General features: G+C 44.6%; 1 protein-coding gene across 2 annotated transcripts in view; it reads right to left on the bottom strand.

Annotated features, from left to right (window-relative positions):
* Positions 1-16,728, bottom strand: part of LOC106613084 (neurofibromin-like) — a 100,883-nt gene that overhangs the window by 63,115 nt on the left and 21,040 nt on the right. For both annotated transcript variants that reach the window (XM_014214992.3, XM_014214993.3), the window contains exons 8-28: positions 16,389-16,546; positions 16,138-16,311; positions 15,574-15,702; positions 15,376-15,450; positions 15,105-15,236; positions 14,824-14,961; positions 14,542-14,655; positions 14,308-14,387; positions 14,043-14,166; positions 13,608-13,854; positions 13,419-13,492; positions 13,241-13,324; positions 12,747-13,127; positions 12,403-12,542; positions 12,140-12,262; positions 10,266-10,466; positions 9,836-10,017; positions 9,417-9,628; positions 8,963-9,124; positions 8,750-8,853; positions 8,378-8,513 (exon numbers count right to left, since the gene is read on the bottom strand). In XM_014214992.3, the coding sequence (XP_014070467.1) occupies positions 8,378-8,513; positions 8,750-8,853; positions 8,963-9,124; positions 9,417-9,628; positions 9,836-10,017; positions 10,266-10,466; positions 12,140-12,262; positions 12,403-12,542; positions 12,747-13,127; positions 13,241-13,324; positions 13,419-13,492; positions 13,608-13,854; positions 14,043-14,166; positions 14,308-14,387; positions 14,542-14,655; positions 14,824-14,961; positions 15,105-15,236; positions 15,376-15,450; positions 15,574-15,702; positions 16,138-16,311; positions 16,389-16,546 (3,170 nt within the window). The remainder of the gene's footprint in view (positions 1-8,377; positions 8,514-8,749; positions 8,854-8,962; positions 9,125-9,416; positions 9,629-9,835; positions 10,018-10,265; positions 10,467-12,139; positions 12,263-12,402; positions 12,543-12,746; positions 13,128-13,240; positions 13,325-13,418; positions 13,493-13,607; positions 13,855-14,042; positions 14,167-14,307; positions 14,388-14,541; positions 14,656-14,823; positions 14,962-15,104; positions 15,237-15,375; positions 15,451-15,573; positions 15,703-16,137; positions 16,312-16,388; positions 16,547-16,728) is intronic.

Below are 16,728 nucleotides of genomic sequence, written 5' to 3'. Positions count from 1 at the left end.
GTTTAATCATACTTGCGGGCTGCTGCAGCATTCTATGGCACGTTATTTAATTGTCAGCCATTTTTTACATTAACACGCGTTAGTGCTAGTTTGACCACCAGAGGGCATCTTTGAGAAGCATTTGATAGTCTCCCATATTGGAATTACGAGATAATTTAAAACCTTTTGTAATAACATAGTACATGGGATTGATTAAAACATTTGATTAATATTATGGTGTTTCTATTCTGAGAAAAATGAAACCCTCAGGGTTTCCGTGAGGATGGAATGGAAAATATGGCGCTGTACAACGGGACGGTCGGGAGTAGGCTACCGCATAAGAGGATGGAGGATTCTAAATTGTTTGCCTTCATTAGACAACTTTATTCCAATATTTCTGTAAATCAGTGATATTTATTCCCATAGTAATTCGTTATGGTTTCATAACTAAATCAACATCTGCATTTTGAAAGAGTATTTTTATCATTATTTTATTAACGAAAGCATAAAGACGCGGATGAAGAAATACAGTACTGTACAGAATATGCTTTTACATTTGGATAATAAAGCATTTAAGATAAGCCATCGGCATCTGTTTATTATGCTACTGTGCAGTCTGACAAGTAAACATAACCTACAATACATACTGTAGTAAACATGGGAAAGTTCCTAATTCCTTACATAAGGGAGAGCAGGCCATGTCTGTACTAGAGAATGCGGGCACGCGGGAGACAGGGGTTCAATTTCCAGACGGGGAGGAAGAAGTAGGCTGTCCTTGTTAATAAGAATCTGTTCTCAACTGACTCCATATGTGTTATTTCATAGTTGTGATGTCTTCACTATTATTCTACAATGTAGAAAATAGTAAAAAGAAAAATCCTGGAATGGGTAAGTGTCCAAACTTTTGAATGATACTTGCTTAATTCATTTGATTAATATTATGGGTGTTTCTATTCCAATAAAAACGAAAAACTATCTGGGTTTCCATTAGGATGGAATGGAAAATATGGCACTGTACAACGAGTCTGTCGGCAGTACAGTACTGGACTACTTAGCTAAAGAATCCCCAAATATGAATTTGTTCTTAACTGGCTTGCCTAGTTAAATAAAAGTTTACACTAAGAGCATAACATTTCCACACCATCATTTTCTAATTCTAGTCTAACCAATACCCAAACGGAGATTCAGTGAAAATAAAAATCTCATTGATTTATCAAGACAAGTCCACATGCTTGTCTCAGAGCAGCGCAAAAACGATACCGAAATCTTATTGCTTCAGAAATCTTATTGCTTTAAATCATATTGCCTCTAACTTCAATATGCTTTTTAAATAAATAAGACCTACACCACTTTTAACAGCACATTACTCAACACTAGTGAGACTCATTTCACCTATAGTAGGCCTACAGTACGTCTACAGTCATGGCAAAGGTTTGAGAATGACAAATATTAATTTCCAAAAAGTTTGCTGCTTCAGTGTCTTTAGATATTTTTGTCAGATGTTACTATGGAATACTGAAGTATAATTACAAGCATTTCATACGCGTCAAAGGCTTTTATTGACAATTACATGAAGTTGATGCAAAGAGTCAATATTTGCAGTGTTGACCCGTCTTTTTCAAGACCTCCGCAATCCACCCTGGCATGCTGTAAATTTACTTCTGGGCCACGTCCTGACTGACGGCAGCCCATTATTGCATAATCAATGCATGGCGTTTGTCAGAATTTGTGGTTTTTTGTTTGTCCACCAGCCTCTTGAGGATTGACCACAAGTTCTCAATGGGATTAAAGTCTGGGGAGTTTCCTGACCATGGACCCAAAATATCGATGCTTTGTTCCCCGAGCCACTAAGTTATCACTTTTGAAATATGGCAAGGTGGAAAAGCTGGAAAAGGCATTGTTCGTCACCAAACTGTTCCTGGATGGTTGGGAGAAGTTGCTCTCGGAGGATGTGTTGGGTACCATTCTTTATTCATGGCTGCGTTCTTAGGCAAAATTGTGAGTGAGCCCACTCCCTTGGCTGAGAAGCAACCCTGCACATGAATGGTCTCAGGATGCTTTACTGTTGGCATGACACAGGACTGATGGTAGCTCTCACCTTGTCTTCTCCAGACAAGCTTTTTTCCGGATGCCCCAAACAATCGGAAAGGGGATTCATCAGAGAAAATGACTTTACCTCAGTCCTCAGCAGTCCAATCCCTGTACCTTTTGCAGAATATCAGTCTGTCCCTGATGTTTTTCCTGGAGAGAAGTGGCTTCTTTCCTTCCCTTCTTGACACCAGGCCATACTCCAAAAGTCTTCGCCTCACTGTGCGTGCAGATGCACTCACACCTGCCTGCTGCCATTCCTGAGCAAGCTCTGTACTGCTGGTGCACCGATCCCGCAGCTGAATCAACTTTAGGAGACGGTCCTGGCGCTTGCTGGACTTTCTTGGGCACCCTACCCTGAAGCCTTCTTCACAACAATTGAACCGCTCTCCTTGAAGTTCTTGATGATCCGATAAATAGTTGATTTAGGTGCAATCTTACTGGCAGCAATATCCTTGCCTGTGAAGCCCTTTTTGTGCAAAGCAATGATGACGGCACGTGTTTCCTTGCAGGTAACCATGGGTGACAGAGGAAGAACAATGAATCCAAGCACCACCCTCCTTTTGAAGCTTCCAGTCTGTTATTCGAACTCAAATCAGCATGACAGAGTGATCTCCAGCCTTGTCCTCGTCAACACTCACACCTGTGTTAACGAGAGAATCATTGACATGATGTCAGCTGGTCCTTTTGTGGCAGGGCTGAAATGCAGTGGAAATGTTTTTTGGGATTCAGTTCATTTGCATGGCAAAGAGGGACTTTGCAATTAATTGCAATTCATCTGATCACTCTTCATAACATTCTGGAGTATATGCAAATTGCCATCATACAAATTGAGGCAGCAGACTTTGTGAAAATTAATATTTGTGTCACTCTCAAAACTTTTGTCCACGACTGTACATATATTTTTTTCAATGAAGTGACTCTCTGCGAATATTTACATTTAGAGGATTGGAGGATTCTAAATTAATATCAAAGGGGCATTTTCCATTAGATATTCTCAGATACTAACAGAAAATGCCCCTTAGATATTCATTTAGAATCCTCCAATCCTCTAAATGCAATTATTGGCGGCTTTATTTACAAAGTACTGAGAATGTCTCACCCCATGTTCAAGAATTGCCTTTCTCGCTCACGTCTGATTAAATGAAAACGAAATCTCCCAAATATCGTTACTTTTTAATCAAAGCGATTATTAATTATAGAATTATATAAAAGCCCCTTAGATATTCTCACAGATCCTAAGGGATTTTTATATAATAGTAAATTAAAAAGTACCGATATTTTGAAGATTTCGTTTTCATTTAACCAAGAGTAAGTGAGGAAAAAGGCTATTCTTGAACATGGGGTGAGACATTCTCACTAATTTATAAATAAAGCCAGTTTGTTATTTAGAATGATTTATTTCTGGAGAAACCTAACTTGATTATTTAGCAGCCATCACTTGCTTATATTCAGTCAACACATTTCTTAACCTCTATGGGCTAGGTGGGACGCTGGCGTCCCACCTACGTAACAGCCACTTGCAGCCTGTGGCGCGATTTACAAAACCTTAAAAATCCTATTACTTCAATTTCTCAAACATATGACTATTTTACAGCTATTTAAAGACAAGACTCTCGTTAATCTAACCACACTGTCCGATTTCAAAAAGGCTTTACAACGAAAGCAAAACATTAGATTATGTCAGCAGAGTACCAAGCCAGAAATAATCAAACACCCATTTTTCAAGCCAGCATATAATGTCACCAAAACCCAGAAGACAGCGAAATGCAGCACTCACCTTTGATGATCTTCATCAGATGACAACCCTAGGACATTATGTTATACAATACATGCATGTTTTGTTCAATCAAGTTCATATTTATATCAAAAACCAGCTTTTTACATTAGCATGTGACGTTCAGAACTAGCATACCCCCCGCAAACTTCCGGGGAATTCGCTAACATTTTACTAAATTACTCACGATAAACGTTCACAAAAAGCATAACAATTATTTTAAGAATTATAGATACAGACCTCCTCTATGCACTCGATATGTCCGATTTTAAAATAGCTTTTTGGTGAAAGCACATTTTGCAATATTCTAAGTACATAGCCCAGGCATCACGGGCTCGCTATTTAGACACCCGGCAAGTTTAGCACTCACCATAATCATATTTACTATTATAAAAGTTTGATTACCTTTTGTTGTCTTCGTCAGAATGCACTCCCAGGACGTCTACTTCAATAACAAATGTTGGTTTGGTCCAAAATAATCCATCGTTATATCCGAATAGCGGCGTTTTGTTCGTGCGTTCCAGACACTATCCGAAATGGTAAAGAAGTGTCGCGCGCATGGCGCAATTCGTGACAATAAAATTCGAAATATTCAATTTCCGTACTTCGAAGCATGTCAACCGCTGTTTAAAATCAATTTTTACGCCATTTTTCTCGTAGAAAAGCGATAATATTCCGACAGGGAATCTCCTTTTCGGCAAACAGAGGAAAAAATAACAAAGGCGGGGGCGGTCGGGTCACGCGCATAAGCCCAGAGTCCCTTGATCGGCCACTTGAGAAAGGCGATAATGTGTTTCAGCCTGGGGCTGGAATGACGACATTCTGTTTTTTCCCGGGCTCTGAGCGCCTATGGACGACGTGGGAAGTGTCACGTTAGAGCAGAGATCCTTAGTAAAAGATAGAGATGGAAAAGAAGTTCAAGAAATGGTCAGACAGGCCACTTCCTGTAAAGGAATCTCTCAGGTTTTGACCTGCCATTTGAGTTCTGTTATACTCACAGACACCATTCAAACAGTTTTAGAAACTTTAGGGTGTTTTCTATCCATATGTAATAAGTATATGCATATTCTAGTTACTGGGTAGGAGTGGTAACCAGATTAAATCGGGTATGTTTTTTATCCAGCCGTGTCAATACTGCCCCCTAGCCCTAACAGGTTTTAAGAATATCATGGAATATAATTGAATATTTTAATTGTTCATGCTTGTCTCAAAGCAGTGTTTGGCCTACCCCGGCCAAACCCGGATGACGCTGGGCCAATTGTGTGCCGCCCTATGACACTCCCAATCACAGTCGGATGTGATACAGCCTCTATTCGAACCAGGGACTGTAGTAATGCCTCTTGCACTGAGATGTAGTGCCTTAGACCGCTGCGCCACTCAGGAGCCAAGACCAATATATATCATTTTTTCTCTCAGAACATGAACCGTGTGTAGGTAGATGTGCAAAGGTAGACAAATGATTTGTTGCAAGTTGGGGGGGAGGGGTTTACACTTAGCTCGGCTATTAGACAATTCTTTAGTAAAGGTTGAACGGTCTGTTATTCAGCTAATAGCCCATCCTAGAAACGTTGTTGGCAGAATTCACATCCTGCTACACTTGTGAAAAACTAATAATAATACTTTTTCCCCTTTCCACTTGTTAAAGATACCAATAGATAGTGTTTTTAGCCACAATCGGCCCCAACCCCAATTAATACATAAGGGTACAGTCAATAGAGTGCTAGACTTCGGGCTCTCCTTCACCGCAGCCAACGTTAGTAAAACATTAACCCTCGCAAGGCTGCCGGCCCAGACAGCATCCCTAGCGGCGTCCTCAGAGCATGCGCAGACCAGCTGGCTGGTGTGTTTACGGACATATTCAATCAATCCCTATCCCAGTCTGCTGTTCCCACATGCTTCAAGAGGGCCACCATTGTTCCTGCTCCCAAGAAAGCGAAGGTAACTGAGCTAAATGACTATCGCCCCGTAGCACTCACTTCCGTCATCATGAAGTGCTTTGAGAGACTAGTCAAAGATCATATCTCCTCTACCCTACCTGACACCCTAGACCCACTCCAATTTGTTTACCGCCCCAATAGGTCCACAGACGAAGCAATCACAATCACACTGCCCTAACCCATCTGGACAAGATGAATACCTATGTAAGAATGCTGGTCAACAATTACAGCTCAGCATTCAACACCCTCCAAACTCAACATTAAGCTCGAGACCCTGGGTCTCGACCCCGCCCTGTGCAACAGGGTCCTGGACTTCCTGACGGGCCTTCCCCAGGTAGTGAGGGTAGGAAACAACATCTCCACCCCGCTGATCCTCAACACCGGGGCCCCACAAGGGTGTGTTCTCAGCCCCCTCCTGTACTCCCTGTTCACCCACGACTGCATGGCCATGCACGCCTCCAGCTCAATCATCAAGTTTGCAGACGACACCACAGTGGTAGGCTTGATTACCAACAACTACGAGACGGCCTACAGGGAGGAGGTGAGGGCCCTCGGAGTGTGGTGCCAGGAAAATAACCTCACACTCAACAACAACAAAAGGAGATGATGGTGGGCTTCAGGAAACAGCAGAGGGAGCACCCCCCGTATCCACATGGACTGGACAGCAGTGGAGAAGGTAGGAAGTTCCTCGGCATACACATCACTGACAAACTGAAATGGTCCACCCACACAGACAGCGTGGTGAAGAAGGTGCAACAGCACCTCTTCAACCTCAGGAGGCTGAAGAAACTTGGCTTGTCACCTCAAACCCTCAAACGTTTACAGATGCACAATCGAGAGCATCCTGTCTGAATGTATCACCGCCTGGTACGGCAACTGCTCCGCCCACAACCGCAAGGCTCTCCAGAGGGTAGTGAGGTCTGCACAACGCATCACCGGGGACAAACTACCTGCCCTCCAGGACACCTACACCACCCGATGTCACAGGAAGGCCAAAAAGATCATCAAGGAAAACAACCACCCGAGCCACTGCCTGTTCACCCCGCTATCATCCAGAAGGCGAGGTCAGTACAGGTACATCAAAGCTGGGACCGAGAGACTGAAAAACAGCTTCTATCTCAAGGCCATCAGACTGTTAAACAGCTGTCACTAACATTGAGTGGCTGCTGCCAACATACTGACTCAAATCTCTAGCCACTTTAATAATTAAAAATTGGATGTAATAAATGTATCACTAGTCACTTCAAAAAAATGCCACTTTATATAATGTTTACATACCCTACATTACTCATCTCATATGTACATACACTGTACTCTATACCATCTACTGCATCTTGCCTATGCCGCACGGCCATCGCTCATCCATATATTTATATGTACATATTCTTATTCATTCCTTTACACTTGTGTGTATTAGGTAGTTGTTGTGAAATTGTTAGATTACTTGTTAGATATTACTGCACTGTCGGAACTAGAAGCACAAGCATTTCGCTACACTCGCATTAACATCTGCTAACCATGTGTATGTGACAAATAAAATTTGATTTGAGAATGTTGAGGGTTTGAAACCTGCTCCCTGCTTGTATCATTACATTATTAAGCCGATCTCAGAGTAATTAGCCTGGATTGTTACACCCATCTCGCTCCTCGCCCTCTTCCACAGGTCATTCGCCGCCCAAGTGGCTCGCTTATGGGCTTGCTGGCAGAATATGGCAGCACCTTCGGTTGAGCGTCAAGAATGTAGCATAGCAAGTTTGTATGAAGGTCTGGTTATTCACAGGTAAATAGTAATATGCTCTAAACCGCTCTGGTGACAAACAAACTTTGCTGCCCTGTTTTCAAATTGTCCACATGGCTGGGAGAACCTCCTCAGATGAATGCAGATGAAGGGAGTTAGATATGCATAGGAAGTGTAGTGGACTGTTTTTTTCTGTATATATGAATTACAAATCAGCCTTTACTTAAATCATGTTTCTAGTCTATTGCATAGTTACAATGTGTAATCATTGATATCCCAGGAGTGGTAAACACTGTTGAAGTGCATAATTGTAATACATACATGCAGACACAGCATCATTCAAAGAATGGAGTTTGATACACCTGGTATTGGATATGACTGAAAAAAACTTGCTAAATAGCGAATTTCGTAAATTAACTTTGACAAAAAAAATATAAACAATCGTTTGTTGCTACATGAACATATTTGTAAATTTTGTGCTTGACTCGTTATGACGTTATAATTACTTAGATTTGCTTCCACCGTAATGTTTTGTCAGCCATCTTTGCTGAAGAAAGTCTATAGAAACCTTGGGAACCAAATGCATAATGAGTGCTCCAACTCCCCCTTGTGGTGGTCTGGAGGAATGACGCCGTGAACCTCTAAGTCCCGCGGTGTAAGCTCAGAACTTTTAAAGGAGGATCCACTGTATGTATAGCGGCAATGTTAGTGGAAATTCAGAGGAAAGTAACAAGGTTGTGGCAGTGTGTGTATTAGAGTGAGAGCTGTTGCCATTATTGGCACAGTGTGGAAGAAGGAAGACAGAGCTTGAGGGTGTAGGCCAGAGAGCGACAGGCCAGGGGTGGGATATGACCCTACCTGGTAGAGACAGTGACACACACTGCGGAGCTGCGGAGGGAACTCGCTGGAGGAGTTGATAATGGCCAGGAAGAACCGGTCTGTGATCTGGAGAAGGTTCCGCTGGTTCTCCTCAAGGTTCTCCGACTGTTCTAGTCTACAGAGGGAGGGAGGGTGGAGAGGACAAAAAGAGAGGAGACGGAGGAGAGAGGAAGGGGAGAGCCCTACAACTGTCATTCATGAATGAAATAAAAACTAAAAATTGCCTTGGTAACTTCCATTTAAGAAGGTTATCCCCCCATAATTGCTCAAATCGATGCGCTATCCCTTACCACCACACCAGGCTACCACAGTCAAACTAACTGGTGGAATGCTTCCAGTAGAGGTTCCTACCTGGTTGTGTCCACCTCAAAGCTGATGCTGTGCCACTCTGGGGTGGTGACGACCCCTTTAAGTAGAGGCTCCAGGAGCTTCTGTAGGTACGCCGCCCCGTACACCTGACAAAGGATTTCAACGTTAAAATGGATTTAAAATGTCATGCTTGGTGTGAGCGCTTCAGGTTCCACTACTTAAAATTGTCTGTATGGGAGAGAAATGTGGTTTTACCTTGAAACAGAAGGTCATGATTTTACTGGCCAGGCTGTTGCCTCTGAACAGAGTTTGCATGGAGTCAGCCAGCTCCACCTCCTTGGAGAACATGTTCCACAGCAGCTGATACAGCAGGTGGCGAGAGTCAAACAGCGTCACCAACACACGGGCCAGCTCGTCCTGAAGAAGACACACGCAGACAAAAACTCAAATACACAAAAATGCGTAAACACCTTTCTATAACTACTAGAACTAACACACTCATACTAGCACAGGGGTGGCCAACCCTTTCTCTGGAGCGCTACAGGAGACGCAGGCTTTTACTCCAGCCTTGCACTAACATGTCTGATTCTACTAATAAATCAGCACCTTGACTAGCAGAAACAGATGTGTTATTGTAGTGCTCTTCAGTGTGAAGGCTGGTCACCCCAAGACGAGACAAAAATGACCTAGTGCTCTTTTTCGAACATACCCACTGGGATCCTGGCACCACATTGGCCAGTGCCATGGCGATGGGCAGCTCTCCCTGGTCTCCCATCATGGTGACCAGCTCCACCAGCCTCTCAAAGCGGTCAGCTAGCACCGTCTCTGCCAGTGTGTCAAACTCTGTCCCCTGCTGGAGGATCTTAGTTAGAACCTCCATGAAGGTGGCCCGTGTCTGCAGGTCCTTATGGTAGCCCAGACCTGGAGAAGGATGGATGGTGGGGGGAGGAGTGAGAGAGAGACAGAGCGCCAAAGAGAGATGAAGGGTGGAAGTGGATACAGGGGCATTTTAACTGAGGTTTGATTGTTCATTTTGGAAGCTATGGTCCTTGGTAGATGGAAGGATTAATGTTATAACTTTCTGGCACTATAAAAATGTAGAGAATCACTACTGCTAAAGTAGATCACCGATAGAGTGCATGAGTCCGCTGTCCACGTTGGCGTTGAGGAGGTTGGACATGGCCAGGACAGTACAGTGTCTGAGGGAGGCCAGGCGTCGAGACATGCCCCTTTTCCTCCCAACCACCGGCTGGCCATCATCCTCCACCTCACTGCAATCATTCAGCAGGTTCATAAACAGGGTAAAGTACCTGGGTACAGGGGGTAAAGCAGGGTTCAGAACACTTAACTGTCAGTTTGGATTCAAATTAAGTGCACATTTAAGTTAATGCATTCCTTTACTTCTATTCAGAAAACAGAGGTTTTTTTGCATGTGGAAATGTTACAGCATGCACAGTAAACAGAAAGCTGAAGAGCAGCAACAGATAACTAAGTCTCTCTGGATTAGAGCGTCAGCTACATGACTAAAAGGTATATGAGTAAAGCATATTGTAGTTACTTGAGGAAGAGCTGGGACTTGGCCTCCATCAGCTCCACTCCGTCTCCCTCCTCTGGTTGTAGAGGCAGGCCAGCTAACAGAGACACCACCGCCTCCATACTGGCCTGGTCCAGGTCTCTGGTCAGACACTTGATATCGTCATCAGCAGCCTGGTTGGAGGTGCCCATCACCCAGTCTGTCAGGTACTCCACCATCTTGTTCCTGGAAGAGACGTGGTGAGGGGTTGAATTAACAACAAAAAACATTAAAAAAAAAAAATGTAAGAGGTTCATTATCGGTAGCCTTTAAAGGGGCAATCAGCAATTGCTACAGACATTTTTGACCTTATAAACGAATTGTATACCAGAGGTGTGGACTCGAGTCACATGACTTGGATTCGAGTCAGACTCGAGTCACAAATATGGTGACTTGCAACTCGACTTTTGAGTTTTAACACCAATGACTCGTTACTTAACTTGGATTTGAGCCTTTTGACTCGAACTGACTTGATACCCTCCCCAAGCCCAAATAATAAAAATGATGCTATTAAAAAGTGTGCAGCGCATCAACTCTTCATTTAACAGATTACAGTTTGAATCGGACAGCAGCCAATCAAATTATGCCAGCAGAGATAAAGTTGTGCGTGGCAGTGCAGAGGAATGTCGGTGGGTGAATTCAGATGGAGTCCTTGGAAAGATGATACCCAAAATTATTATTTTTGGATATAAAGACTACACTGTACTCATCAAAAAAACGGATTGCAACTTGCAAAACATGTGGTAAGAAAATTACAGACTGAGGCATAACAACTTCCAACTTTGTTGGACATTTGAAGCTGCGCAAAGAACGGTAAGTCATGGCTAATATAGCCGACAGCTATATAATTTATAACTTTACTGGTGTATCATGTAGGCTAACATAACATTAAATCAATGAGCCACACAGTCAGTCAGTGCGGGAACGTGATCATTGCACCCAAGATAAAGCTACAACTGGCCAGGCAGTTGGTAGCCTAAATCCTGCCTGATGTTACTGCTGTTCCTTAAACCATTGACATATGTTAGCTTACTGTAACCACACACACAGTGTGTGCGTGTGCGTGTGTGTGTGTTAAAGTTGGGCGATTGTGTACAAGCCTACATCGCCCGATTGCGCCCCATAGCGAATCTCGATAGTCATTCATTTTTTGGGGGGGGGGGGGGGGGGGGGGGGGGTCTTTCTCATGGCTACCCATGTATTTCCATTGAAATCAAGTTTATTTGGAAAGTAATAAATATAGAGATATTTTTAAAAGCATTCATGATTTGCGTAAATGTAATATACTAACTATTACTCTTGTTAAAAATATGAAATGGTATTACATTTGGTGAAGAGCACATTATGACTTGTTTAGGACTCGAAACTCAAAGTTTAGCACTTGAGACTTGACTTCAGACTTGTAAAACAATGACTTGGTCCCACCTCTGATGTATACCCATTGAGTCTTGAAGAATATAACTTATAAATGCCTCATGAGCTACGTTCAACTGTCATACCCAATCTGGACACAAAATATAAGCTTGTTTTACTCCAATGTTTGGAAACAAAGTAAATGTAAAGAAACAATATAGCCTCAAAACATGGTTAAAACTATAATTTGATATCAGGGATTGTCAGTCTGCTCTGTCTATGAATTTGAGAGTGGTTATATTTCTCCGGCCCCATCCGTCAGCTTTTCACCAAAACAGGGAGACACTTTTTTATTGTTTGAACTGCTGACTGACACTTTAAGTTGCGTTTAGCTAGTTTGGCTAGTGTTTAGCTAGTTTGGCTAGTGTTTAGGTAGCTTGGCTAGCGTTTAGGTAGTTTGGCTAGCGTTTAGGTCTGTCCAGGAGGGGGTGCCCTCTGTCTCTCACCTGAACTTCATCTCCTGGCAGAAGGACAGGTCGTCTCGTCTCTCCATCATCACCTCCACCAGGTGGCACAGCTTGGTCTTCATCTGGATGGCATGCAACGTGTTACCGAGGATACGCACGTACCTGGGGGTGAGATGAGACTGAATAAGGTCCTGAAGATGGACAACTGATTAGGCATTTCATAAGCTGAGAGTTTTATTTCACCTTTATTTAACCAGGTAGGCTACAACTGCGACCTGGGTGAGTGAGTGAGTGTCTCTCACCTGACCAGGTTGAGCATCATGGTCTCTATGCTGGCCTGTCCCAGGTGCTCTGAGCTGCCCTCAGCATGGTTGTCCAGTAGGTTCTTCATGATGGCGATGGTCTGTTCTACAAACTGTGTGTTAGTATCATTGATAGGGACCTGCAATAGTATAGAGACAAATCCATTAAATCAGTCTTAACTACATTCCTGCTAATGTCAAAGGAACAATATTTTATAAAGAACTAACAAAATGTGATATGCTGATTGCAGCACCCTACCTGTCCTAATAAGATTTTCTATGCTAATACAATTCAAATCATTGGTTAACGTTCCCCCATCTTCCTGCCCAGCCCATCCACTCACCGGCCCCTGTGTGTCGAAGAAGCGTCCGATGCTGTTCCTGAGCTTGTTGAAGAGCATGTGGTAGAGGACCGGGCTGAGCTCCAGCCCCAGTAGCTCCTTGACATTGGTGCGGACATGCAGACCCACCCTCTCATGACCACATACCAGCAGAGCCAGCAGGCGGTCCAGGAACCTGCCCAGGCGGGTCTCAGTGGAGGAGCAGCAGGTGGCTGAGGTTCCAGCATTGGAGACGTCGCAGGAGCCCACAGAGACCATGGAGTACTTGCGTTCGCTCATGGGGCCCATGGGGGGGCTGTAGGTGGTGGGGCCACAGGGCTTGCTGCGCTGAGACAGACACACCCCTCCCAGAGCACACAGGAAGCCTGTCATGTTGATCCACTCCTGCAGGGGGAGACAGCGATCAGGTATTTAGGTAGAGTTTGGAGCAGTGGTTCCCTGTGTTACTTTTATTAATGGTGAAACAAACCTAAGTCCTAAAATTGAAGTGCTTTTACCTGACCATCCTCCACCTTGTTTTTGGGGAAGTTAAGAATCTGTTTGGTGTCCTGCTCCCATTTTGCAAGCGTGTCCTCCCATGCCTGGGGTGAGATGGAAACAAGGAGGGATAAGTCAAATACTAGAGGGATGTAAGCAAGGATAAACTGTATTTAATGTTTCTCTATTCTTTCACACCTCAGTGTTTCCTGTAGTGGGGTGCTCTATCCTTCTCAACAAGGCCATCACTCTCTTCTGCAGGGTGGAGCGTCCTACAAAACACATATTGGAACACGTAGAGGGAGTCATTTTCTGAAACCGTTGGCCTATATAGTGACTCTCAGACCACGTTTAAAGTGGTCTACAAAACACAATGTTTTTACTGACCGGTGGCCATCATGTTGCTGGCGGAGGCGAACTCTGTGAAGGTGGCGTAGTTGGGCAGGATGGTCTGGACGGGCACCTCGTCAGCGGAAGAGCGGATGTCAGCCTCCTCACACAGGTGTCTGAAGCAGGACATGGCCACCAGCACGGCCTCGGCGTCAGGGCTCCACAGAAACATGTATAGACACACCTCCAATTTGGTCTGGGCCTGTCTGCAGATGGGGATTCCACAGCCCTGCGTGGCACACTCCTGGAGGAGCAGAGAGGAGTTAGACATGTCCAACAGACATGTCCAACACATGCAAAACTCTCTGGATGGTTTTTCAGACCTAAGCCTCGTCCTAGACTAAAAATAATGTTTAATGGAGATTCTCCATTGAAAGTGCTTTTTAGCCCTCAATGGTTATTCTCATGTGAGGTTAGAGTCCTTGACCTCACCTTGTTCTTGAGGAGGAACTTGTTCCTGCAGATAAGGATCTCCCTCAACCACTTCAACACCTCTGTACTGTTCACCATCTGGTGACCAATCAGCTTCTTACAGATCAGGAAGAGAACCTGGGAGCTGCAATGGGATAGGCCAGTGTTAGAGCCCAATGGAATCTCAACACAAGCCCCTAAAGACTGGGACTACTACTGAATCCATGAACAGTGTGTCCGTCTACATGGACTGAAAAGTCCATAGAACTAAACCATGTCCTTGTACCTGATGTCCCAGAAGGTTTCAATGGGGGCCTCAGGGTTCCACAGCTCAATGGTCTCAGGCAGGTGCAGCACCAGCAGAGCCTGGCCAGGGAGAAACAGAAACAGAGAGAAATGTGCCTTACTTGAAGTTGACAATTCAATGCTAGGGAATAGAGTTGAAATGGACAGAATGAGAAAGAATAAAGAAGCAGAGTGGATGGAGTGAGAGTAAGAGAGAGGAGGAGTGTAAACTGACCTCCATGGCTTCCTGGGAGAGCTGGGCTGTGTTGGCCAAGGGCACCAGCTGCACCAGGCCTGCGATCAGCTCTGCTGTGCTGCTCTGAGTCTCCTGAGCCTGCTTCCCTGGGTTCTACAACACACACACACACACACACATTAAACATGCATGTATGGGTGAAAGTAAGGGCAGAGAGGAAACACAAACATACACACAAGTGGAAGGGAGGGTGTAAAACTATTCAAACAGAGCCAAGGGACATTGTCTGAGTATGTATGGTGTGGTTGGTGTCATACGTACGTGCAGCATGAGTTTGGGGTCGGCGTGGATGAGTTTGACCAGGACGAGGAGGAGGCACTTGTAGCTGCGTGTGTCCACATCTGTGGTTCTCTCTTTGAACTTAAGGCTGGTGGTCATCTTGTCTTTAAATGACAGACTCTGTTAGAGAGATAAGTTGAACCTTTAGATGTAACTAAGACATACTTTTCCTAGGAGGTTGGCTTATACAGGAAAACAAAAGGTAAGTGGGTTTCCAACAATTGGTGGACAGTGAGTGTGAACGTGCGTGGTCCCTTTCTCACCGGTGTCATGCGTTGTGGGGCGTGTGTGTGAAGGCCATGCATCACTCGGCTCAGAGTGTCTGAGAACATTAGTCGCAGCTCTCCAGAGTAGCAGTACACTGCATCAATCTTAGACCACCAGTCCAGATCAGACTAAAGGACGAAGAGGATAGAAGAGAAGATCATTAATATTGCACTGCTGTAGGAACGGCAATTGAGATCAACACCGTCCTATCAACTGTACTTAGATTGAACTTGGTAGTAAGTAGTAGTGGAGACGGTACACACTTACATTGGTGATGATTCTGTGCAGGGAGTTGACCAGAACAAAGTGAAAGGTAGAGGGGGATGACGAGGCCAAACAGACCTGCGGAGAATAATAATGACAAAGTTTCGTCAAAATTGCCGCTTTGACAGTGAGGTAAAGCATCATTTGGACATGGTCTGCACATTTCTCAACCGATGCGCTGAGCTGAGCAGACTGACTGACCTTAAAGTGGTGGTTGTTGTGAGGGTTGATACGGAAACAGGAGACGAAGCAGTCGATCATGAGGTCCACGTCTGCATTCTGGCTGCCTGCCCCGCGAGAGAAGGGCTTGGTGGGGCTGAAGAGCAGGGCCTGATGTAATAGATAGGAGGAGGAGGAAGCTGCATGTCACCGTCCGCAATATCCAAATTAACCAATTTCACAATTAACCATACCGCAAGGGGCTTTGTGTCGGTCTGAGATGATTGGATGGGTATTAGAAAATGGTCATAGCTCCATTGCGGTAGCACTAGCACAACAGTTGCACTTCAAAAGGCCTAAGGGGTAGCCGTAGGCATATCAATCAGGGTTTACCGTTCAGGACGTTGTAGATAGAAATGTCTATACAGAAAAGGACAGGGTCAATTTTACTCCACGACATAAATGACGAACATAAAACCCAGACAAGCATCCACAAGCATTGCTACACTCGCAATAACATCTGCTAACCATGGGTATTTGATTTGACACCACTGCCGTAGCATTCCCTAGCCCCCAGATGGCAACAGAGTGGTTGGTTTTTCTGACCTTGAGGTCCACCACGAAGGACTGCACCAGGAGGAAGATGCCCGAGTGGTCCTCCAAGTTGATGTAGGTGGAGGCCTTGCACAGTTTGACACAGGCGATGGCAGCACTCTCTGTTAGTTGCTTGCTGCCCCCCTGGCCTGCTAGGGCCTTCCTCAAGCTCTCCAGGAACAGCTTCTGTAGCAAGACAGAGAAAGCAACTATCAGTCACAGTACCTATTTAATCTCAACGTGTGTGTGTTCTCTCATCTCACCTTGTTGGCCTTGCTCTCCTCCACCACCTCTCGAGAGATGATGTGTGTGATCTCGGGACAGAGGATGAGGAGGATGATCTGTAGAGGCCACACCGCTGCCTTCCTCTTAGCACTCTCAGCAAAGCTGTCCACCAGGTCAAACAGCCTCTCCGCAGCATCTAAAGGGAGTGCACAGAGACACACACACACACACACACACGAGTGAGATAGCCCTAAACTCACCTAACTTCTTGAGTGTCCTTAACTGTTCCCTACAGTCCCTTTGAATCCGTTTTGAGATTTAACATGGAACTTTTTTGTCAAAGTGCTTGTCGTGACAGTATCTGCATTCTGTTTCAGT

This window comes from Salmo salar, chromosome 09 (assembly GCF_965601325.2).
Source record: "Salmo salar chromosome 09, fSalSal1, whole genome shotgun sequence".
Lineage (NCBI taxonomy): Eukaryota > Metazoa > Chordata > Actinopteri > Salmoniformes > Salmonidae > Salmo > Salmo salar.
The sequence above is the reverse complement of the archived record's forward strand: the minus strand, read 5'-3'. Positions and strand labels throughout refer to the sequence as shown.